Source organism: Lepidochelys kempii, chromosome 6 (assembly GCF_965140285.1).
Source record: "Lepidochelys kempii isolate rLepKem1 chromosome 6, rLepKem1.hap1, whole genome shotgun sequence".
In the NCBI taxonomy this organism is placed as follows: domain Eukaryota; kingdom Metazoa; phylum Chordata; order Testudines; family Cheloniidae; genus Lepidochelys; species Lepidochelys kempii.
The window spans coordinates 41246011-41271433 of NC_136385.1; the positions used below are offsets into that span (position 1 = coordinate 41246011).

At 41.2% G+C, this 25423-nt stretch overlaps 1 protein-coding gene across 2 annotated transcripts in view; it reads right to left on the bottom strand.

The window, feature by feature from the left end:
* The window catches only part of KIAA1549L (KIAA1549 like), a 207663-nt gene that overhangs the window by 68699 nt on the left and 113541 nt on the right, over window positions 1-25423 (bottom strand). For both annotated transcript variants that reach the window (XM_073347698.2, XM_073347699.2), the window contains 7 exons: window positions 23462-23681; window positions 21092-21225; window positions 14192-14354; window positions 9699-9758; window positions 8022-8173; window positions 6267-6438; window positions 3308-3471 (listed from right to left, as the gene is read on the bottom strand). In XM_073347698.2, coding sequence (XP_073203799.2) covers window positions 3308-3471; window positions 6267-6438; window positions 8022-8173; window positions 9699-9758; window positions 14192-14354; window positions 21092-21225; window positions 23462-23681 — 1065 coding nt within the window. The remainder of the gene's footprint in view (window positions 1-3307; window positions 3472-6266; window positions 6439-8021; window positions 8174-9698; window positions 9759-14191; window positions 14355-21091; window positions 21226-23461; window positions 23682-25423) is intronic.

Sequence of the window (25423 nt, forward strand, 5' to 3'; positions counted from 1 at the left end):
GGTAATGGTGCCTTTTCCCTGAAGCTCAGCACACACATTGCCAGCTATTAAATCAATCTAGACTGGCAACAGGATTTAACACAACTCCAAAGAAGGCTGCTATAAACTACACTGTTTATGAGCAGCTAATCTTTTCTAACTTCATTTATTTATTCATCCTTCAATAAGTTACAATAAGGGTGGTTCCTATATTACCATGCTGAAGCAGGAATCCTGCTTTTACAGCAAATACCGGTGTAACAGGCTGTCTGTCTGACAAATGTCTCCTCATGGCGGGGGGGTGGGGGAAGACAACACTCTGCAGGCAAACTGCCACACTTTCCCTCTCATTGGATTCCTCAATAGCTCACACAGTCATGTTATTTTAAAGCATTCCCCTTACAAAGGGGATCCAGTGTATTCAGTCCATACACACATGAATATTCCATGCCAGCTGGCCATTGGTTCCACAGTTCAAACAAACTGTTTTCTCCCCTTGCTTCCTGGAGCTCGGTTATAATCCCAATGGTCTTGCTCTCTGTGAACCAAGAGTCCTCAGGCCTCCTTCCCACAGCTGGGTTCAGTTCAGTCTCCCTCACTCCCTGCAAGAACCAGTCTTGCTTCCATCAGCTGCTTCCTCAAACCAGCTACAGCTTCCCAGACTTCTGTCCTACCAGGGCCTCTCAGCACCCTAACCTGAGCGTTACCAGCTCTCACTTGAGCTCCCTCAGCCCTCTCCTTTATATAAGGCCTGACTAAAGATCATGTGACCAGTGAGTCAGATGACTCATTCTTGCCTCCTGAAGAGGTGAATTTAGCTTGTCATAGGTGGACAGATTACTATCTCCCCTTAAAGTGCCAACCACCCAGTGACACCTAGCCTATAGAATGATATTTAAATGGTAAAGGTTTTATTACCCTTCCACCCTTTGTTCACTAATTTAATTCCATTCACACAGGAAGGATTCTGTGAAATGATGTAATAGGCAGCTCTATCTGAAGAACTGCAGTGCCCCCGTTAACAGTAGGAATAGGACTGCAGCAATGAATAGGCAGCTCCACTCTGCTAGTTTTCTTTGACATAAGGCTTCTGAAATCAGATCACATAAAACTGCACCACTAAAAAACAAAATAAGATGAATACGAAGGAGGGTTCTCCTCACAGAATTTTAATTTCTTTTATTTTAACGCAGAACAGCCAAAAAGTACCAGAAACCCTGACTCTGATAAACAGATTTCAAACACAAAATATACAGAAGTGAGTTTTCAAAACTGCTTCTTAAACTGGAAATATCTACTGCAACTCCATTTTTTTAACAGATTTTGGCCTGGAAGATTTGCAATAATCAAGTGGTTTCAAGCACTTTTGTAATGAAATTGTACATGTTTACTTTAAAATATTCTATACATGTTACATCAATCATTTATGATTCTGTAGTAATTATAGCACTGGTACTTATTGTTATGCCTAATAGACTCAAACTCTAAGTAGGTTAAGATGAAAATATATTGTTCTTCTTGAGATATTCTTATTTCATTATCTTCCAAAAAATATATTTCTCAGACCATTTTAAGCAGAAACATCAACATCAGAGATGGGAAAGACCTATTTAACCATCCAGTCCATCTCCCTGCCAGTGCAGAATTGTTACCTCTATCATCTGTTCAATCTACACCTTCCAACTGGAGCTGATGGAAATGTTTGTGACAAAAGAGTTTTCCATCAGAAAATTTTTTCAAGAACGTGTCATTTAGATAAAATATCCTTTGGAAAAAAATCAAAATGAAGCACTTTGATAAGGTTGAAACATTCTATTTTGACCTTATCAAAACGCTCAGAAAGCAAGCAGAGTTTTTATGATTTCAGTCCCCTACCTGCGAAAAGAGGGAAGCCAACAGGGAGAGTGAAGGGATAGTGATGTGCACACATGCTCATTAGCCTAAAAACACCTCACCCAGTCCTGGCTTTGGTGGGTTGCCTAGCCTAGAAGCTGAGATTTTAGTAATGTTGGGTAAGTTGGCAGCTTTTTTCACTATGGGGAGATATAGTGCTTTAAAACAGAATATGTGATTTTCTAGAGGGAGATTCAAATGGGGGACTTATCTGTCAGTGCCCCTATAATTTACATGGCTCATTAAGTAAAGGGGAAGTATAATTTCCTTAATTCACTGTAATCTATATTTGCAAGTAAAAGAAAAGAGTGGTGGTGAGGGAAATGGTTGGCATTTCTGCATTACTAATTGGCTGGAACAGTTCTAATTTAGTACTAGATTCTCAGCTTCTGTCAAAGCAAAGAACTTTAACTATTGAACTCTGATTAGTGCTAAAGGGAACTGCTTAGCAGAAATTCTGTGCATAGAATTGAGAACATCTCTGTCACAGGGCAGGGCTTCTCCCCAACTTCTAAACTCACTGCCAGGCCCAGTCTCTTTTAAGAAGGTTTATTCTCTTAACAGAGGCAGGTAAACAAAGTGAAAACACTTTATGTCACTCCTTTCTCTGCACAGGAAATAGACACCCATGTCTGGCCCATGCCAGCCAACCCGGGCTTGTGGGACTTGGTCTGTGTCATTGTTACACAGACTTCCCAGCTCAGGTTAGGGCCTGGGCTCTAGAACCCTACAACATGGGAGGGTTCCAGGGCTCTGCACAGGAGTTCACTCTGCTCCACTCCACTCCACCATGGCTTGGCTTGGCTTGGCTTCCCTAGGCATAGCCTCTCCCAATCACTCTATCTTCCATCTCCCATTTTCTGCCCTATGGCAGTCCAAGGGTAGCCCAGCCCCCTTTATTGGCTAGATTGGGCTCACCCCTTCTTCCACAGGTAGGTGGGCTCAGTTCTACTGGCAGGGACCAGCTACACTGTGACAACCTACCTTAGAAACAGATCAAGATTTGATTTTCCATTTTTATCTTTTGCTCCCCAATTGACAGAAGAGACAAATGCCATGGGTGAAGCATGCTTAGTCCTGTGGGAGGGAACAACCATCTTCTGTATGATTAGACAGAAGTCGTTATGGGGTCCAAGGAGAGTCCTATGGACTCCAGCCCTTCTAGGGTGGAAGGGTGATTGCTTTGGCAGAAGGTCTCAAGTGGGGGGCATAAGCACAAAGCCAGGAGAAACTGAGGCATAGATCTTTCATTTCACTCCAGGAAAAAGCAAACAGGTTCTGTAACAGCTGAGAAAGTCCTAGCCTGAGTGTACTGACCAGTTAAACTCTCAAATGTCCTTTAAATATGTTTAGGAAGGGATTTGAAGAATGAACACTCTGGAAAAATTAACGAATGTGCTGAGACTAGACATCTCCTGATTGAACAGACACTTACTTTAGCTCTCTGAGGCAGGTTCATCATGGGGTCTGGTTTGAAATCATTCTTGTTCTTCCTGCACAGAACTGCTGTGATGATGATGATGATAACCGTAACCACAGCAATGGGAGCCAGTACTGCTGCAATGATCCACAGGTTGTTTGGTGGGTTTTTCACCACAGCTGCAAAAAATCGCAAGCGAGAGAGAGTCAGTGCTCCACCATCAGTTGCTATGTAAAAGCAACAGAAGAACTAGCTGGGCACTTCCTTAAATGGTCTTCACATAACAATTAGTACAAAAGATTTACTTATTCATTTATTTCAAGTTGGATGAGATCTCACTCAAATGGCTCTTTCACAATATAAGTAAAATAACGTTGAATGAAACAAGCCATCAGTGTTTTCCTAAAATAAAACGCCAGCAGAGCTTGGACTCAGATAGTTTCTGTGTGAAAAATATGCACACTGTACCCAGTCCTGCTCCTACAGAAGACATTGGTGCAGACTCACAGCTGCTATAAATTTGCATAGCTCCTTTGAAGCCAATGAACTTAAGACAACTCACACCAGCTAAGGATCTGGTTCATTGAGCATTTTGCCATCGACATCAGCAGAATGGTCCCTTTGTAGGGCTGCTGTTGTGCTATAGCTTTTTTGGCGGTCACGGGATGGGTGTCGCAAAGAGGACAAAATGTGGCACTTGGGGTGGGGGTAAATATAGGGGCTGGGAAAAATCATTTTCAGAAATATTGATAATTGCACTGGAATACGAATTATTTCCATGTATTACCATAGTGCCTAGGACAAACCCCACTATGCTTGATGCTGTACATCACAGCACTAATGCATATCTCACCTTGTATTACTTGTTAGAACATCTTTACCTAGAGGGCACGCTAAGATTTTAGATTCCATTTTATTTGAGTAAATTGCCCCTTACATCTCTCAGCATATACATCTAATTAGTGTATATATTAAATATCCTGCTGTGAAATAAATGCAGAGTTTTCTCATTTCATTTCTTTTTGCAAATGCTTATGCTAATCACCACATTTTGTTTCTTAATTTTGTTTGACTATTAAATGATTAGGCTTAACCTGTATTCTGTATTTATTTTCCTATCTTACTGGCTCCTAACATGGAAAAGGCGATTATGAAAATACTAATGTGACATTTCTAACAGTCTTACTCCACTTTCTATTTGACTTAACAGACTATACCAAAGACCAGATTCTGCGAAGTGACGCATGCCCTCAACTGCCACTGACTCCACTAGCTGTCAAAGGCACTTTGCACCTGGTAGCACAAAGCCCTAAATGTATAGCATCTGGCTACCAGTAATTACCATAGTACAACTAGCTAAAAGCCTGTCCGGGGCTTGATCCTGTCATCCTTGGACACTCAGACCTCCTTGGAAATCAGTTGTAATTTTGATGTGCTGGAATAACACAATCGGGTGTTCAGTGGCATATTTTTGCACAGAATCTAAACTGGAATAATATGTTTCACTAGATCTCAAAAGAGGCAGTGTAGACTCTGAATTTTAATCAACAGTGTCCCTCTTAATAAGCAATGTTCACCACTTAATGACCTTAGGTCATTAAATTAATATCTCACTATGGGCTATTTTTTGGTTTGGGGTGTTTTAAACAAAGGCTTCAGTCCAAATTTTACCTAACATCCACTTTAATAACCAACTACCCCTGTAAGCAGCAAGCAATTGTAGAAGAGGTTTATATTATGAGCACTGGAAAATGTGCTGTTCTTCCAGAAGAGTGTAGCGAGAATGGGATGATCTTGTGCTTCATACAAAGGACTGAGACTCAAGAGATCTGGGTAAGTCACTTGTGACCTGATTCAATGCCCAATCAACAGGAGTCTTTCCACTGACTTCAATGGGCTTTGGCTCAGTTCCCTAATCTCTCTGTCTCAGTCCCTTGGTCTGTCCTGTCTACTCAGATTGTAAACTCTTTAGGGCAGGGATTCTCTTTCGCCATGTATCAGTGCAGCATCTATCACACTGGGACTCATCCAGGCACTACTGTAAACAAATAAAAATGCATCAGAACGAAAAATGTGTAAAATATCTTTCTTGTAATTACAAGGAAATACTTGTACTATGTCCAAAATGAGGCAATGGGAATATTTTATTTTACTAGCAAGGTACTGGGATGCTTTGTCTCCTCCATTCAAATAATCAAATCTGAGAGTCTTAGCTATCCAAGTTCATAATTTCATTTAATGATGCTCTGTAAACTCTTGACTTCACCTTGTACGGAACCAGAATACGTACACCTACAGATGAGCAAGGCCTCCTTATAACACCATGCAAGTACAAGGTCAGGTCAGCTCAAATCTTGCAAATGCAATATAGTCACTCAAACATCCATTTCAAGAGCATAAAAGCATGTACAGAGGATAAGAGGACAGTATGTTTTTCTAATTTACATCCATTTTAGCAGGAAAGGCACTTTGAAGCATTTTTATGAGAAACAATGTAATTTAGAATTTGAGGGAACGTAATTTATGCAAACAGGGGTCAAAAATCTCTGTTGTCTGAAGAACAACAAAGACTGAAAATCAATAATACAGTGTGATCAAATCTAGGACCAAACACAGAATGTACTGTACTCACTGGAATTGATATTGCACCTTTTAAGCCATTTTTCTGACTTCATCTCATGCTTATAGCCAATAGTTTAATCATTTGTCAAAACCATTTCTCCTTTTTCTATCAATGTTCTTTGTAGCTTCTCTAATGTCAGTCCTTCATCCAAACAGATGGAATTACTACACTTTCATATGCAGGAAGTGCCACCTGACTGAAGATTTTACTAAAACAAGTTCATTTGAAATTATAGAGTGTGGTTAATGAGCATGTCCCGTAATGAATGTTGCATTTTGAATATTCGTTCTGAGAAATGACAATAAATGTGATTAAAACTGGGGATTGAAAACTTAAGAAAAGAATTCTTACGATCAGCTTGTACTTGGATGACATAACCTAACGTCAAGGCCATCCTTTGAGAATCAACAGTACTCAACATTTTGGCAGCTGCAGTTCCCAGCAGAGGTTTCCCGTTGTATAATGTATAATAAGTCAGTTCAGCAGGCTCCTTGGGTCCTGGAATACGCTGCATTTTTACCATCTTATTATAAAAGGAGAGAGAAAGAGACAGACGCGATGTTTATATTGTACCATCACTTAGATCCTGATCCTGCACAGAGCCACCTCCAGGCAGACCTCTGCATCTGTCAAGAACTCCACTGAAGTTAATGGGATGCCACACAAGTAAAAGCTCAATGCAAAACTTCTCACAGAATTTCAGGGCCTTACATTGTTTCATAGTATTGCTTTGTTTACCCAGCATACAGCAGTCCTTCCTGACAACCTTTATAAGGATCTTTTAAAAATATTTATCATTTGAAATCCCTAGATGAGAAAACAGAGGCAATGAAAAAATATAAGTAAAATAGCAAACAAAATGTCAACTCTTTTTGGGGTCTCTACAGTGTAGCCCTGGTGTCAGCTTGCTTCTGCACCATGAAAAAGCAATTAAACTGAGAGAAATTTAAATGTGCTTTTATTTAAAATTACACTTCGCTGGTATTCTGTGGGTAACAAATCCTTGCACCCACTACCCACAAGCAAACAAAAAGACTCTTTTGGTTTTGTTCTGTCATATTGGTAGAGGTTTGAAAGTGCACCTCTTTATTTTTCCTGTGGTAAGTGGAGTTGTACTAATTATTTATAATCACATGAAAAAGAAAGGGATTTTTCTTTTTTGCATTTTGTTATAGACTCAATGTTTTCATGTAACATTTTTCTAAGATTCATGATTATATCAAATAAAAATGCCCTCCCTTTTAATTGTTTCATATTGAGAACACAGAGAATTGTGGGGAAGATGTTTGCAATGCAAATACTAGAAAATAGTCCTTTTTTAAAATATTTCACAGTAAATGAAGTTTGGAGAAAGGTGCAGAGAACTGACAACTTAGCTTGTGAAATTTTGCAAGCAGAAAATTTTGAATTACATGAAAGTAGGGCAGCCGGCTAACTCTGGTGTAGAAACAAAATAAGCTCTGGTGGAAAACACTGACTGGGAATTGAAAGCTCACCAAAGAAAAGACAAAGGTCATTTCACAATGCAGTATTCTGTCTGAATCAATCGTAAAATGTTCAGGTTTCAGACCCTCATTTCAGAATGTGATCTGTGTCCCTGCACAGAACAAGGCCATATTAAAAAATAAATAAAATTTAATTTTAAAAAAATCCCTGATTGCTTTGCACAGGATCTCATCACAATGCAGAAATCAGATACAACTTTTACTTATTGTGTCAGCCATATGAAAGAAGACCTATAGAAATTCTCTTCACTCTTGAGAATATAGCAAAGCTCTTACTGAAGTTAATTTCACTACTAGATTCTTTCTACTAAATTTTGCATGCTACATAAACATATATAGTAAGCAGAGAGCAAAATATTTCCTACTGCAGAGCAACCACTGTCTATTTCCAAAGAGAAAAGAAACATGAAAACGTGCCTGACTTTGGAAACAGAAACTCCTTTGAGTGACCTGCACAACTCTCACGCTGGTTTGGTATTCATGAATAAGAATGTCCAAACTCATTCCAATTAACTATTTTGCACAGCAATCCATGCAGTATCTATGCACCCATAGCCTTTTAGAAATAGTATCTGGATACAACTTGTATCCTATTGATCACCTGCACAGTGTAGCTGCCCACTGTAGTAGCACGTTTAAATCGCCTTCCTTGTTGATGGGACATCACGAACAGTGGGGCCAGCCGCTGCTCCATTAGTCTTGCAAAGCTTTGGTTGTTAAGTCCCAGTAACGTAATGTCGACCCCTTGTATAACTGTGGCAATGGAGAAAATCTCATATCAGCATGGATGGATTAAATAATACATGGCTGCAACTGTATGTGATAAAGATGTACAAGCTAGTTTAGAAGATAAACAACTAGATAACAAATTTACACACTCTAAATAATTTCCATTGTGGGTATAACATGACTTTCTGTTTCCAGCCACTATACAGTTTTTCTCAGATAATTTATCAGCTACATTTCTACACACAGAGAATAAAATCCTCCAACAGTTGTTCTCAGCTTTTCGGTTTACCAATAGGTCTTTGAGTATCTCTACATCTACACCAAGCTTCAGTGCAAAATAAAAGCAAACCCTTAAATGAAAAACATAAGAACAGACAAGCCTCAAGAAGGTTATCAAAGGACAATTATATGCATTTGTCAGGTAAGGGGACAGTTTTTCATCCAAGGGTCTGTAAATCTGAAATTGAAATTCTACAGGATTCAGTTTGACAAAACATTCTGTGTTCTAGGGCATTGAATGATTTGTGAATACACATTTGATTTAATAAAGTCCAATAAATTGTAAAGCATATACAGTATACTTTACACAATTCATACATGTTCACTGTATTTTTGAAGTCATTTCAAAACTTTAAAGGGCTTACCCTTGCAGTTGGAGTTATATTTTAAAAAACTAGAATATCTGTAGTATCCCACTGAAGCCAATAGGAGTTTTGTGTCTGCAAGAACTGGAGCATCAGGCTCATTGAATCTGATCCAAAGCCCTCTAAGGTCAGTGGGAGTCTTTCCACTGATTTCAATGGGCTTTGGATCAGGGCCGTGATGAATTGCAATAATCTTTTACATAAGGGTAAGTCTTCATCTCAAAAACATCACAACATAACACAAATAAGCAGAACAAGGATACCAAATCACAGGAGATATACAATAGAATTTGATCCATTTCATGTAAGGTTTCATTTTATTTTCACTTTTGAATTAATAGTAAGGATTCCAAGTACTGACACAATGATATTGTGAAATTTAGTTTTCTATTGGATCAAAGATGCCAAAAAAACTTTACTGGCCCACCTATGACTTCTAAGCGTAAAAAGGATTCTCAGTAGGAGTGTGATATAGTGAATATGATTACACTGTAAATACAGTATTGTGAAGATCATTAGTATTCTCTGCTGATGTACTAAAGTTATATAAAGTTCAGATTCAGAAACTCTTGGATCCAGAGACAGCAAGTGAGTCATCACAAACTTTGTTACATTCTACAATATTCATTTTTTTTCTGGGCTTGAGTCAAACCTCTTTGAATTTTAGATTTAAATCCAAGACCTACATAAAAACCAGAAATCCTGAGACAAGTACTAGACACAGGAGACTGCCACCACTGAAGCTGGAAAAAATCACAACTGTGCCTGCCCGGGAGTAGCTATAAATAGGTGAGTAGTCCTGCTATATGCAATGGGACGTGTTCAGTATGACTACTGTTCATTTTCGTGTGAAGTCACTCACTGGTATGCTTGCAGGACTGAGTTCTAACAATAGAAAAAAGTACCTGTAATCACCCAGTAGTCTCTAGTAGTTTCTGAGACATCAAGGTTTGGATACTCCAAAGCTTAAAAAAAAATTAAAAATTATTTCATCATATTCCAACATCCAACACATTATACATCTCAAAAAATATAAAATTAACCAAGCACTAGGAAATAAGGCTAAAGTGTGGCTTTGCCACAAGCCCCACGTATGGGGCAAAACATTAGTGTGCTGTCCAGGAGCAGACCTGGAGACACAACAGAACTCCAAGGGTCACCATCTATTTCCCAATTTGTCCCTTGCTTTGTGGGAGTGGGGCAGCGGTCAAAAGTACACTGGGCCAAGTCCATTCCTAGCACAACATACATGCCCTGGTGCAGCTATGCCAGCTGGCATATTGGGAGGGGATGGAGACAAGGCACCTTCCATTCCAGAGATACCATCCTTGCTCAGACTTTTAGGGACATTTATGAAAAAATTAGGGACGAATTAGGGAGGCTGCTTGGAGCAGCAGCAAATGCCAAAGGTGTGAAGCCAAATATACAAAGGTGGCCTGGGGTACTGCCTTGAACGCTTGTGGTGCATTTTAGATGCACTTCTGTGCATGGTAGAGTAATAACAGCGGTAAGCTGAAGTAACATTTAGTAACATCAACTTCTGTGACCAGGAGTGACCATGATATTGGCCATATACTCACTCCTTTGCAAGCACTTCTGACACCATTTTGCATGGTTTTTTGTTTGTTTGTTTGTTTTTTGGAGTTTTTGGCTGATTTTGTCCCTGGGTTGGGGCGCTGATAAAAGGCAAGCTGTGGCAAGTTTAAATGGGTTGGGGCACAGGATTCACTGCCCAAGCCACAGGCTGCATGTTGTGCTCTAACTACCCTTTGTGGACCTGCTGTCATGCTCTAGATACCTACAGTGTGTTAACATAGTCCAGCAGGTCCATATGATTATGGAAAATTAGGGTGGGCTGGCACCTCTGCCATTCTCTACTTCCTCCTGCTCACAAATGCAGAGGCTCTACATAGGCTGCTCTTCCTATATGGGGAGCCTGTGTAAGGGAGTAAGGGGACATTTAGTGCCTCCTTATTCCCCTGTGCAGCTTTACAAGCCAGGGCATAATTTGGTACTAAATAAATAATAAAATACACCAGAGTCTGATTCTACTAGCCCTACTCAAATACACATTGAATAGAGCCCCACACATCACGTAGTCCTATTGAAACCAATGATTTCAGTAGGACTGCTCATGGAGTAAGGTACTATTTAATGTAAGGCTAGCAGAAGCTTATCCTAAATAAACAATATATAAAAATAATGTATTTAATATATGTATCAAATATATCTGTTTGTGTGTGAATTATAGATGAAACAAACAAAACTGACCCTATTTCACATTGCCAAACTATATGGCATCAAACATTCAGTGTATGAGGTTAATATGCCACCATTCATAGTATTATATATGCTGAAATTTACTAGATGGCTGTGAGAAACTCATGTTTTACATTTTGACCCACTTGCACTTTTACATCTCAAAAGTGCTTTATAATGTGGAATTCACGAGCAATTAATTCACAATCTAGATCTGCAGCTTTTTCATTAAAAAGGAAAATGTGGAAAGGATTTAATCTATGGCATACAGCAGCTTTAGAATTTACTGTAATTTACTGTAGAAGTTACTGTAGAATTTTAGAAAACAAAATAAAGTGATTTGAAATATTAAACTTTGCAAAGCATCTGACTATACACAGTAATTACTTTTTATAAGGAATTGTATCACTGCTTACTTTAACTGTCGCCTTCTTCTTTGTACGGCTGATGTAAACGTAGAGCAACAACTATAATTTTACATTCAGATGGTTGAGCCAGATAATCGCGTCAGGAGTAGTGGAGTGTATCGCTCTAATGCCTCCTTCCTATTTATGAATCAGGCATTGAGTCGTTATATGTTCCATGGTCTGTTCTGGGTGATCAGATTCGCACACTGGAGAGTTCTTAATTTGTCATTTGTGCAGCAAGTATCCACATCTGCCATGATTTGTGCAGATGCTGTTCAGGGTTCCTTGACCTGTGCATGTATATGATAACTCCTGAAGGCCCTGAAGGAACCACTACAGCCTTCTGGGAAATAATGAGTTCTCACAAAGATAGGAATAGTTACCTGGTAGACTGATACCATTAGGGTGTCAAGTTAATGAGCACAAAACAATTTCCTCAGTAAATATTTACAGAACAGTCAGTATCAGGCTGAGGCTATATATTTTGCACGCATAGCAGGTTCATCAGTCAGCTGCATACCTGCTGTGGGGTGAATTTAACCAAGACCTGCAACTACTCTTTGAAGCCACTACATGGCGTGCTACAGTAGCACGAGCTAAGGACTTTATCATGCCTACTAGGCACAGACCTGTGCTGGGGGCAGTGAGGAACTGCATTACCCCATGGGGAGCTCTGGCAGGGATTCTGCCTCAGTGAGAGAATGCCTTTCAGAAGTCCCTTGCAATGAGGAGCATGCCTGCTGCTATACCACCTTTGTGGAAGGCAGCATACTCCTCTCTCTTGCACACCAATCCTGCTGCGGAGGCTGGTTTGAAGAGAGGGCCAGGGCCTTCGTCCCAACCCCTCTGGGAGCTCTCTGTGCACCAGGAGTAGCCCTGAATCTGCAGCAAGCATGTGGAGTTGTGTCAGCCATGCAAAGAAAAAAGGCTCCTTGTGCATGACTCCCCTTTCACCTGCATAAATTTCATAATCTGGAACTGATAAACATGTTGAGCAGGCCGATGCTGTGAAATTGTCCCAAGATAGAACTGTCTCAGGCAGTCAGAGATGCAGTACAGTTAGTGATGCAAAACTGTACAGTTTCAACCACAGTAATTCAGTTCCCTGCACGGCAATTGGTTGTGCTGGGCTAATTTGCACAATCACAATACGGTTATTTCTCAATGGTAATCCACTATGTGAATCCCTGTACTCTGATTTCAGAGTAGCAGCTGTGTTAGTCGGGTTAGGCTGCTTCTCCTGGCCTACTCGCATTGGTGAGTGAGCAGTTACTCATGCAAATGACTTCAGGGGGATTATTTGGAAGAGTAACTCATCATCAGTGTGAGAAAGGGGGTCAAAATATGGCTCTATATGGTTATTTCTCAAGAAGGAAGAAAGGACCAAAAAGGTGATTTAACATTTCCCTGACTTCTCAAGTGTGACAACACTGTTTCATTAGGCCAGAAAATGTATTACAGTTTCTAAGGATTTTATTTTAAGATACAAACTCCAATAATTCAGAGGTAGGAGCAAAAAGCTGTACTTTGCCCTACTCTGTTAGGGCTAGTTATTGCAACACATATGGAATGGAAAATAACACACTGAGAATCCCATGAAATAAATAGGTCTGATAGGCTGGGTCGAAGACAGTGTTTGAGCCTTATCATTGAATTTCTTGGCTACTGTAGGCTTACGCCAGATCTTTATTGTTCTTCCAACACAGTCTTTAATATTTGAGAAGTGTATCATGAAGACTTATGCATAATAAGATCAACTGGAACCTGCCCTCTTTTAACTCAAGACCATTATTACATATTAATGTCCCCCCATTGTGTCTTTGTCTCCATTTACACTGATCTTTTCCTGTGAATAGCAAACTCGTAATTATACTGAGCCTAATTTCATAGGCTGAATTTAAATGATCAAGCAAAAATCCCCATAGCCACCAATATTCTTGTGTCTTCACTCATTTTATGGAAATCAGAATATTACATGGGTCAAAGAAAATACATTCTGTGCGTACTGCCCTGAGGCATGATTTTCATCAATTCACAGCATCCTTGCCTCCTCATAATACAGGGAAATAAGAGGCTGCATAGTATGAAATGAATACTTCATCCTGAAATATTTAAACCTTGTTTGTGATTTAAAGAAATGTCTTGCAAAGTTAGCATAAGACACTCAGAAATTGCACCAAGAGTTGTTTCAAATAGGTTTTCAAACACAGTTCCTCTGCTCTTCACTTCAAGGCCTTCACCCGTTCACCACTCTATTGGTTTCAAAAGCACCTGGATCTGTTGACATTCAGAGCACTACAAAGTCCATCTATTTCAACAGGCATTTGGACTCTAATTCTGCTCCTGCTAAAGTTAATGTCAAAACTCCCATTGATATAATGGTGCAAAATCAGGCCATTGCTGAGGGCTGATGCTTGTGGGGTAGAGAGAGAGCGAGGGATGTCTTGTTATGTTTTCTTGATTCAGTGCTGGCTTTATACTTGTGTGAGATCTGCTGCTGTTTTGTCACTGGGAGACGGGTGTGGGGAGGAAGAAGTTTTATGCATTCTTAAATATTGACCAGGGTTCCTAGAGGCTGGGATAGGTGTCTATTTAACAAGTTAAACTGAAATAAATAAATAAATAACTAAATAAATAAATAAAATAAAACGCCTTTTAAATTTCCATTTGTTACACTTCAAAGTACCTCAAGCAGGATCAGCAAATCAGAACACTATAATGTAAGAGCTTACATTCTGCAATGGTCAGTGGCGGGTAGGTAAGGTAGAATCCCACCAGCTCAGCTGAAAGCTGATTAAGAAGGTAGCTGGAGGTGGTGCCATTTAGGGCTGTACTTTGATTGCTCACCACATAAAACAAAGTGACCGCTTGGGAGACATTTGACGTGTTCAAAATCTGAAACAAAACAAAAGTAAGGAAATGGTGGGAGGCTACATTTCAACTCGTTAGTTCACACATTTTATATAGTCAGTCCGAATAACAAATCAGAGAAATGTTGACTGTGATCATCACTTTCTGTAAGAAGGATGTGCTCTCTTTAGCACATGTAGCTGCATTACCAAACAGAGACAGGTGGAACACGAGTGGCCCTAAGTGAGGACCAGAAATTCTATTCCTGATTTTCAATGGAAAAATGGCAAAAATACAAGGAGGGTGAGACTGATTATTTGATAGATAAAATATTAAAAAGGCTTTACTCAGGGAAAGCGGTGTCACGTCCCCATCCCCTCCATGAGATCCTCAAGGGGCATCAGTCCCTTCTCTATCATCCTACTGAGGTGGCACAAATCTCCTCCTCTCTCGTCCACCTTCATGGGAAAAAGGTCCTCCCCTTTCTTTCTGATCTTACTGCTCTGTTGAATGGCTGTCTGCTCCCTTCCTCACACCCATCTCTGAGCCTGCCTCTATCCATACCGTGACTGGCATCTACTAAGGAGTCCAGGAAGGGAAAAGGGGTGCTGAGAGAAGCTCCGTTGTAACTCCCATCTCCTCCTATATTGCCACACATACCAGACACAAACTAGGAGCTTATTGAGGTATAAAAGAAAAAAATGTTAACTTTACTGTTTTTATGTAGGTTTTGCTTTATGTTTATTCATATAAATCATCATTTAATTTAACTGCCTCTTTTTAGGGTTATAGAGTAACAGCCGTGTTAGTCTGTATTCGCAAAAAGAAAAGGAGTACTTGTGGCACCTTAGAGACTAACCAATTTATTTGAGCATAAGCTTTCGTGAGCTACAGCTCACTTCATCGGATGCATTCCGTGGAAAGTGTAGAAGGTCTTTTCATACACACAAAGCATGAAAAAATGGGTGTTTACCACTACAAAAGGTTTTCTCTCCCCCCACCCCACTCTCCTGCTGGTAATAGCTTATCTAAAGTGATCACTCTCCTTACAATGTGTATGATAATCAAGTTGGGCCATTTCCAGCACAAATCCAGGTTTTCTCCCCCCCGCCCCCAACACACACACACAGAAACCCACTCTCCTGTTGGTAATAGCTTATCTAAAGTGATCACTCTCCTTACAATGTGTATGATAATCAAGGTGGGCCATGTGGGCCATTTCCAGCACAAATCCAGGGTTTAACAAGAATGTCTGGGGCGGGGGTAGGAAAAAACAAGGGGAAATAGGTTACCTTGCATAATGACTTAGCCACTCCCAGTCTCTATTCAAGCCTAAGTTAATTGTATCCAATTTGCAAATGAATTCCAATTCAACAGTCTCTCGCTGGCATCTGGTTTTGAAGTTTTTTTGTTGTAATATCGCAACTTTCATGTCTGTAATCGCGTGACCAGAGAGATTGAAGTATTCTCCGACTGGTTTATGAATGTTATAATTCTTGACATCTCATTTGTGTCCATTTATTCTTTTACGTAGAGACTGTCCAGTTTGACCAATGTACATGGCAGAGGGGCATTGCTGGCACATGATGGCATATATCACATTGGTGGATGTGCAGGTGAACGAGCCTCTGATAGTGTGGCTGATGTTATTAGGCCCTGTGATGGTGTCCCCTGAATAGATATGTGGGCACAGTTGGCAACGGGCTTTGTTGCAAGGATAGGTTCCTGGGTTAGTGGTTCTGTTGTGTGGTATGTGGTTGCTGGTGAGTATTTGCTTCAGGTTGGGGGGCTGTCTGTAGGCAAGGACTGGCCTGTCTCCCAAGATTTGTGAGAGTGTTGGGTCATCCTTCAGGATAGGTTGTAGATCCTTAATAATGCTGTCAAGGTTCCTCCCCCACTCTGAACTCTAGGGTACAGATGTGGGGACCTGCATGAAAAACCTCCTAAGCTTATCTTTACCAGCTTAGGTCAAAACTTCCCCAAGGTACAAAATATTCCACCCGTTGTCCTTGGACTGGCCGCTACCACCACCAAACTAATACTGGTTACTGGGGAAGAGCTGTTTGGATGTGTCCTTCCCCCCAAATACTTCCCACAACCTTGCACCCCACTTCCTGGACAAGGTTTGGTAAAAAGCCTCACCAATTTGCCTAGGTGACTACAGACCCAGACCCTTGGATCTTAAGAACAATGAACAATCCTCCCAACACTTGCACCCCCCCTTTTCTGGGAAATGTTGGATAAAAAGCCTCACCAATTTGCATAGGTGACCACAGACCCAAACCCTTGGATCTGAGGACAATGAAAAAGCATTCAGTTTTTTACAAGAAGACTTTTAATAAAAAATAGAAGTAAATAGAAATAAAGAAATCCCCCCTGTAAAATCAGGATGGTAGATATCTTACAGGGTAATTAGATTCAAAAACATAGAGAACCCCTCCAGGCAAAACCTTAAGTTACAAAAAAGATACACAGACAGAAATAGTTATTCTATTCAGCACAATTCTTTTCACAGCCATTTAAAGAAATCATAATCTAACACATACCTAGCTAGATTACTTACTAAAAGTTCTAAGACTCCATTCCTGGTCTATCCCCGGCAAAGACCCAGCATACAGACAGACACAGACCCTTTGTTTCTCTCCCTCCTCCCAGCTTTTGAAAGTATCTTGTCTCCTCATTGGTCATTTTGGTCAGGTGCCAGCGAGGTTACCTTTAGCTTCTTAACCCTTTACAGGTGAGAGGAGCTTTCCCCTGGCCAGGAGGGATTTCAAAGGGGTTTACCCTTCCCTTTATATTTATGACAAATGCATTGGAGGGGTTTTAGTTGGGGGCTGAAGGTGACGGCTAGTGGCTTTCTGTTATTTTCTTTGTTAGGCCTGTCCTGTAGTAGGTGACTTCTGGGAACTCTTCTGGCTCTATCAATCTGTTTCTTCACTTCCGCAGGTGGGTATTGTAGTTGTAAGAATGCTTGATAGAGATCTTGTAGGTGTTTGTCTCTGTCTGAGGGGTTGGAGCAAATGCGGTTGTATCGCAGAGCTTGGCTGTAGACGATGGATCGTGTGGTGTGGTCAGGGTGAAAGCTGGAGGCATGTAGGTAGGAATAGCGGTCAGTGGGTTTCCGGTATAGGGTGGTGTTTATGTGACCATCGTTTATTAGCACTGTAGTGTCCAGGAAGTGGATCTCTTGTGTGGACTGGACCAGGCTGATCATCACCATCCTGGCCACTATGGATGTAGATCTCTTGTGTGGACTGGACCAGGCTGATCATCACCATCCTGGCCACTATGGATGTAGAAGCCCTCTACACCAACATTCCACACAAAGATGGACTACAAGCCATCAAGAACACTATCCCCGATAATGTCACGGCTAACCTGGTGGCTGAACTTTGTGACTTTCTCCTTACCCATAACTATTTTACATTTGGGGACAATGTATACCTTCAGATCAGTGGCACTGCTATGGGTACCCGCATGGCCCCACAGTATGCCAACATTTGTATGGCTGACTTAGAACAACGCCTCCTCAGCTCTCGTCCCCTAACGCCCCTCCTCTACTTGCGCTATATTGATGACATCTTCATCATCTGGACCCATGGAAAAGAAGCCCTTGAGGAATTCCACCATGATTTCAACAATTTCCATCCCACCATCAACCTCAGGCTGGTCCAGTCCACACAAGAGATCCACTTCCTGGACACTACAGTGCTAATAAACGATGGTCACATAAACACCACCCTATACCGGAAACCCACTGACCGCTATTCCTACCTACATGCCTCCAGCTTTCACCCTGACCACACCACACGATCCATCGTCTACAGCCAACCTCTGCGATACAACCGCATTTGCTCCAACCCCTCAGACAGAGACAAACACCTACAAGATCTCTATCAAGCATTCTTACAACTACAATACCCACCTGCGGAAGTGAAGAAACAGATTGATAGAGCCAGAAGAGTTCCCAGAAGTCACCTACTACAGGACAGGCCTAACAAAGAAAATAACTGAAAGCCACTAGCCGTCACCTTCAGCCCCCAACTAAAACCCCTCCAATGCATTATTAAGGATCTACAACCTATCCTGAAGGATGACCCAACACTCTCACAAATCTTGGGAGACAGGCCAGTCCTTGCCTACAGACAGCCCCCTAACCTGAAGCAAATACTCACCAGCAACCACATACCACACAACAGAACCACTAACCCAGGAACCTATCCTTGCAACAAAGCCCGTTGCCAACTGTGCTCACATATCTATTCAGAGGACACCATCACGGGCCTAATAACATCAGCCACACTATCAGAGGCTCGTTCACCTGCACATCCACCAATGTGATATATGCCATCATGTGCCAGCAATGCCCCTCTGCCATGTACATTGGTCAAACTGGACAGTCTCTACGTAAAAGAATAAATGGACACAAATGAGATGTCAAGAATTATAACATTCATAAACCAGTCGGAGAACACTTCAATCTCTCTGGTCACGCGATTACAGACATGAAAGTTGCGATATTACAACAAAAAAACTTCAAAACCAGATGCCAGCGAGAGACTGTTGAATTGGAATTCATTTGCAAATTGGATACAATTAACTTAGGCTTGAATAGAGACTGGGAATGGCTAAGTCATTATGCAAGGTAACCTATTTCCCCTTGTTTTTTCCTTACCCCCCCCAGATATTCTTGTTAAACCCTGGATTTGTGCTGGAAATGGCCCACATGGCCCACCTTGATTATCATACACATTGTAAGGAGAGTGATCACTTTAGATAAGCTTTTACCAACAGGAGAGTGGGTTTCTGTGTGTGTGTGTTGGGGGCGGGGGGGAGAAAACCTGGATTTGTGCTGGAAATGGCCCAACTTGATTATCATACACATTGTAAGGAGAGTGATCACTTTAGATAAGCTATTACCAGCAGGAGAGTGGGGTGGGGGGAGAGAAAACCTTTTGTAGTGGTAAACACCCATTTTTTCATGCTTTGTGTGTATAAAAAGACCTTCTATACTTTCCACAGTATGCATCCGATGAAGTGAGCTGTAGCTCACGAAAGCTTATGCTCAAATAAATTGGTTAGTCTCTAAGGTGCCACAAGTACTCCTTTTCTTTTTAGGGTTATAGTCAACACACAATATATGTCACTGTATAGTCACTCAATAGAATTCTCTGCTCTGATCATCACTGGTGATTCTACAGGATATCAAACACACACAGGACTGTAATCAATAAACCCAACATTTAATGTATTTGTCACTAACACAGGCTTTATAAGGATATGAGTACACTGCAACATAAGCCTGAGCTTGAGCTCAGCTTAAGGCTAACTCCCCCTTGCATCTACATTGCAATTGCTCAGACCCGAAGGCTGGAGGGTCTGAGCTCGAGTTAAGCCAGGACCCAGAGTCCAAGCCCTATTTTTTGGCAGCATAGATGCAGCCCTGCTTGACTCAGGTCCCAGGAGTCAGTCAGAAGTATCCCACAGTTCCTTGGGACAATTTCCATAGTCCTTTCTATCCCAACAATCTGCAATCCACTCTATTGAAAACAGAAGCCAGCCCCTACCACCCGCCTCATGCGAATGGCAGAGTTAACCCATTCTTCTCTGATCACCAATCTGCAAGCACACTATCAGAGAGCCTCCTGGGTTTGCAATGGAAAGTGAACCTATCAAGCCTTTTGTAAAGCGAACTGCTTCCGGGTCACAGGAGCACAGCCAGATTTTGGTGAATCTCTGGTGCAAGGCCAGTAAAACTGTGGAAAAGCAAAAGCACCAGGAATGACCACGTGTACCAGCAGACAGATAAAAAGCTGGCAGCTCTGCAGATTCTCCAGACAGGTTATCATTGTAGGGAGCATATTAAGAGGCTGAAGAGTGAATACCAGAAGACCAGGGACAAGAACTGCACTTTGGGCAACCTGCCAATTACATGCTCATTTTATGATTACTTTGACTAGGTCTGGGGCTCTGCGCCCAGCATGGAACCATCCATGTTTCATGAGGACCTGGTGAGCTGGGATGGTGCCCTGCTGGCCCCTGAAATCAGCATGGGAACTGATAGGAGCCCAGTACCAGGCTCCCAGTCAAGAGCATGAAGTGACTCTTTTAATAGAACTAATCACAGAGGAGTAACTACATGAGTAACTTTAGGCATGTGAGGACTCTCCTCTCCCATAAATCTTTGTACAATCTTTGCAGAATCAAGCCCATGGTGCACAGGACAGATTTACAAACATGGAGCATATAGGACACAAAGAAAGGCGATTCATTCCCTTGGTTCTGATCCTGCAAACACTTGCACATCTTTAACTTTACACACATGAATAGACCCACGGGTTCTTAGTAAGAGTGCTAGATATGACATGTTCTACACCTCAAAGTTCAGTAAACATATAAAGAAAAGTATCTTACACTTGATTATCAGAAGGAGTTTTGTTGGAGCTGACTTGTAATAAATATAAATAGTATTAGAATGATGACTCTACTTAAACCTGAAACTCAGTAAATTTTCAGTTCAGAAAAGTGACATGAATAATGGTTATTCAAATAATAAAACAGCTTTTCGTGCAACTGTGCTTCATTATCTTTTTTCAAAAATGTTGCATCCATAAGATCTTAGCAAAATGTAAACAGCATAACTTAATATGAAAATATAAAAACATTTCCAAAGGAACTATCAAGTTTATTATGATGACATTAACATAATGTCTATAAGCTCTCTTAACAGCAGGGAATAATCATATGTGATTTAAAGATTGGCTAACGAGGTTGAATTTTACCTGAACTGTTAAGTTGTTGCTAGTGTTTAAGACCTTTCTTTCAGCATCCTCGAATGCTTTTTGTAACCGTTGCTCCATGGTCTGAACAAACTTGCATGACTGTATGTTGTCTGTTTGACCAACAAACTGCAGCTCTAGAACAGGAACAGTATGTATGTGTTTTAGTGAAAATATATTCCTAGTCTGCATAACTCTTATAATGAGTCACACCAAAATGATCGATTTAAGAAATTAAACAAGTGATAGTAATATCATGCGAGGGTTGCATATGTTTTTAAGTAGCATTATAAACAGTTCATCATTAAGATAGAATACAAGAATTAAAATCTGTGATTACAAGCATAAATAAAAGTGATATATATGATTGTATGTTCTCGTTCAAAGGCTAAGGGACAAACGAAAAGCATTTTAAAACATGAATGATATCTTTACAATCTTTAAGTCATGGATTCCTCATAGGAAAGAAAAAATCATCATACAGATTCTCATTCTTTTTTCTCTGGATAATAGCATATGCAACAAGATATTTGTAATATTTTTATATATTTATGAAATCTCTTCCCCTCCCCAAGCCCAGTCAGTGAAATTCAAAATGTGTCCTTACAGGCTGACCTGCTAGTGCAACACTTCACCTAGTATATGGGGAATCAGTCTGGAGACACAAGGTAAGTATGGACCAATTCCCCCACATTCTCCTGTTACTCTGCACTGAGCACTGCAGTAGTATTACAGAGAGGGTAAAATGATAAAACCAGGTTTAGGATGTTTGGAATCCAAGACCCCAGTTGGTCCAGCCAGACCTTATATGCATATATGGGGCTCTTGGCATCATAGGAAATACATAATATGCTTCAGAATACATTTCACTCATTTAGTTCAGGGTCTGACGATTTCAAAAATGTAAATGTATTGGGCCCAATTCATCCCAGGTGTAACTCCACTGTTTTCACTGTTCTCATGTTTAAAGAGACAGCATGGACAATGGGTACTCCTGGAGGAATTCTGTGCCACTGCGCAATGCAGAATTTTGCAGAAATTAATGTGTGCATGCAGAATTTCCTTTCCCCCATGGAAATGGGCTGCAGTGCTGCTAGCCGCCACTAGGGGCCACTGGACCCAGCCCAGCCCAGCTTGCACATAGAAGACACTGCTGGGGGGAGGGGGAGGGAGATAGAGGGTTCCTGGCAGCTGCAGTTCCCAGCATGCCCTGAGGGAAGGAAAGGGCGGCTTGCAGGAAACTCTATGCAAGCCTGGGACCGAGCATCAGTCTGTTTCTCCCTCTGTATCCCTGGGCTCTGGGAGGGAGGGGGATGGGTGAATGGGCAAGGGGCCCTGCAGCTGGGCTCTGGGGAAGAGAGTGTTCGGGTGCATTGGCTGGGAGCGTGGCACAGGTGGTCTCTGAGGGAGAGGGATTGTGGGTGTCTGGCCCTCTGACTGGGCTTGGGGAGGGGAAGAGGCAGGAAGAGGGCAGAGAAACAGGAACTGGGTTGTCATAGGGGTTTCTTTAACTCTCTACTCCTGGGGGAAAATGTGTGCGTGTCCGTATCGTTACAGACATACTTGCTGACAGGTATTTTGAAATAAATTACCAAAATAATTGAAACTGACGTGATTATGTAGTGTTATTTTGACAAATACAATTTGCAAAATTTTAAAATATTTTCTGCAGAATGCCCCCAGGAATAAATGGGACTGCACACATCAAACTGGGTACCAAATTTAGAGCACTGTTTTCTCTGAGGGGAACTGATTGCTGAACTGACAGTAAGTTGTGTACTAGGAAAAGAGCCTGAGACATAAGCCCTTGTCTCAGAGGCCTGCTATGAGGCAGGACCTGCTCACATCATATGGAAAGAACGGGGCTGATATTGCAGAAATACACATTCCTAAGAAATGTTAAGTTCAGAGTACTCATGCAAACACATCCCGATATTAAGGATGGTACAAAAACATTCCCCAAGGATAACAGAAACACACTGACCCCTCCTAAAAGATAAGGTCAGGATGACAGTACGTAACTTGTTTGTACTGGTATATAAAGATGTATCTCAGAGCGAGTGTCTTGGGCCAGCCTTGGAGGCAGTGGAAAGTCCCGCCACGGACTGAGCTGCATCCACTGTCATAGGCATACATGTCTTAGTATCCTCTTAGAGTGCCAGGTGCTATTACTGTGCTTCATCAACAATAATCCTCGCTGGGTGCCTTCGTACTTTAAAAGATCTTGTGATCATTGGGCGGTACACTCGAGGTCTGCTGTGCCAACGGTCTGCGCAGAACTGGGACAGCACACAGGGAGAACATACACATGCACCAAATATCTAACCATAAGTTGTGCAACTGTTACACCAGATATGTGATTTTGTTACTTGCCTGTTTTCAGCTGGAAGTGGTATGCAGGTAATGGATTCCATGGCAAGGCCAGTACAGCAACAGACTGAAGATTTGGCACATGCTGCTTTATGTCCGCTGTGGTGTTGCTAATACCATAAGCAATGAGCATTTCAGTAACAACAGCAGGTATAAAAACCAACCTCCCCTTCGTAACGTAGTAACCAACTGTCACATTGTTTGATTGTTCCAGAATTTCAACCTAAAACACACAGGGAAAATGTCTTTTTAATTTCCATTTTAACTACTATGCTATTGGATTTTTTCATTCTGAATGGGATTTCCTAGAGGTTTTGTATGCAATCTCCTTTAGGGCAGGAGGGAAGCAGGTGGTGCAATATACAGTAATTTTAATTTTGAATCTAAAATCTAAAGTTCCCATCCTGAAAACCCTGATACACAAGTAACTGCACACACAAACAGTTCCACTAAGTTCTCATGTGTGTGTCAATGTTTGCAGGCTCAGGACCAAAAGAGTATAAGGGTAAAATTCTTTACTGCCTGACCCCCCCTTAATTTCACTTGGGGCTCTGTTCTGTGTACTCAGAGCTCTCTCAACAGGCAAAGCTATCATTGTGATCACTAGAAGTTCTGGGCATAGATCAACTACAGAATGAGCACAACAGTGAGCCACAGCAAAGAACAGGAATAGAGAGAAAAATTTTGCCCCAAGAACATACAATTTCTTGGGTTGTTAGGCTCAAAACTTGTCCTTAGCACTACATCAAGTGGGGATCCTCCATTAAAGGGGAGAGGAACACAACCCAAAAGGAGAGGAGTAACAGTACAGCTGCTCTGCAGCCTGTATAGCCATCATGGGGTACAAGCTCACTACTGCCATCTTCCCCTGCTGACTTAGCATGAGAAAGGGAAAGGAGAAATTTGTAGAGTTATAGCTCAACAACAAAACTGGACTTTCCACAATTTATTCAAATAGGATGATTTTTGTCCTTCCTCCATCATTTTTATCAATGTTCCCTTTTTGTGTCTTTACTCACAGCCAATATGCCGTAAGCAGAGCTGTGCAAAGAACCTCTGTTTACAGCAATGGGAGCTCCGTCCCTCACTTTATACAGAATATGGCTCTAGCAATCTATTTCATTCTGGGCTTACATTCCAGATAACCCAGAATTTCATGTCATTTAGATGGAAAGTAAGGAACATGCCACTCATTTATTTTAGTAGAAATTGTTTACTCCCAACTGCAGGGTTTTTTTGTCACTGTAGAAGCGAATGTATCAGGTACTAGGCTTCCAAACTGGATGGATTGACAGCAGTGATCACCCATTTACTGGTCTTGCTGTTGCAGCTGATCCGTATTAAGCTGTGGAAGCACTTGGCTCACTACATGGCTATACTCATTCCTGGCTTTCAAGAGGAAGAACCTGCTGCTGTGAGTAGCCATCTCCCACAATGTGCCAAAGAGACAACTGCCTCTCTTCCCCCTTTTTACCTTTTAAAATAAAATGACAGCCATCATAAAAGTGACCCTAAAATTGTTAGAGCCCACATAGTGTTTGGGCCACCCCTGCCTTTCTTCCATGGGAAAGCTACAAAAAGCCCTGCACTTTCCTCCAAGACAGATTGCCACCTCTGTAATGCACCCAATTTCTGCAAATAAAATTCCCCACCTTGACTTGCCCACAAAGCAGTCCAATAAAGCTGCAGCCAATTTATAAAAAATAAATACTGGTAAGTCAGGGGCTTTCATAGAAAAGACAGTTTTATTTCTGGTTTAAAGAAGATTAATAGAAATGTTGTATCTTAAGAACAAGAAAAACCTGTCTGAAAATGACAAAGAAATACTGTATACGCTCGTATTTAAAGTTAGCCTGCTAAACGCAGCTACAGAGTTATACAACAAGCCGTTACATCAGACTTATAGAAAACAAGTTAAATAAATTCTAACCATAAAAAGGAGAAATACGTGCTAAAGTATAACTT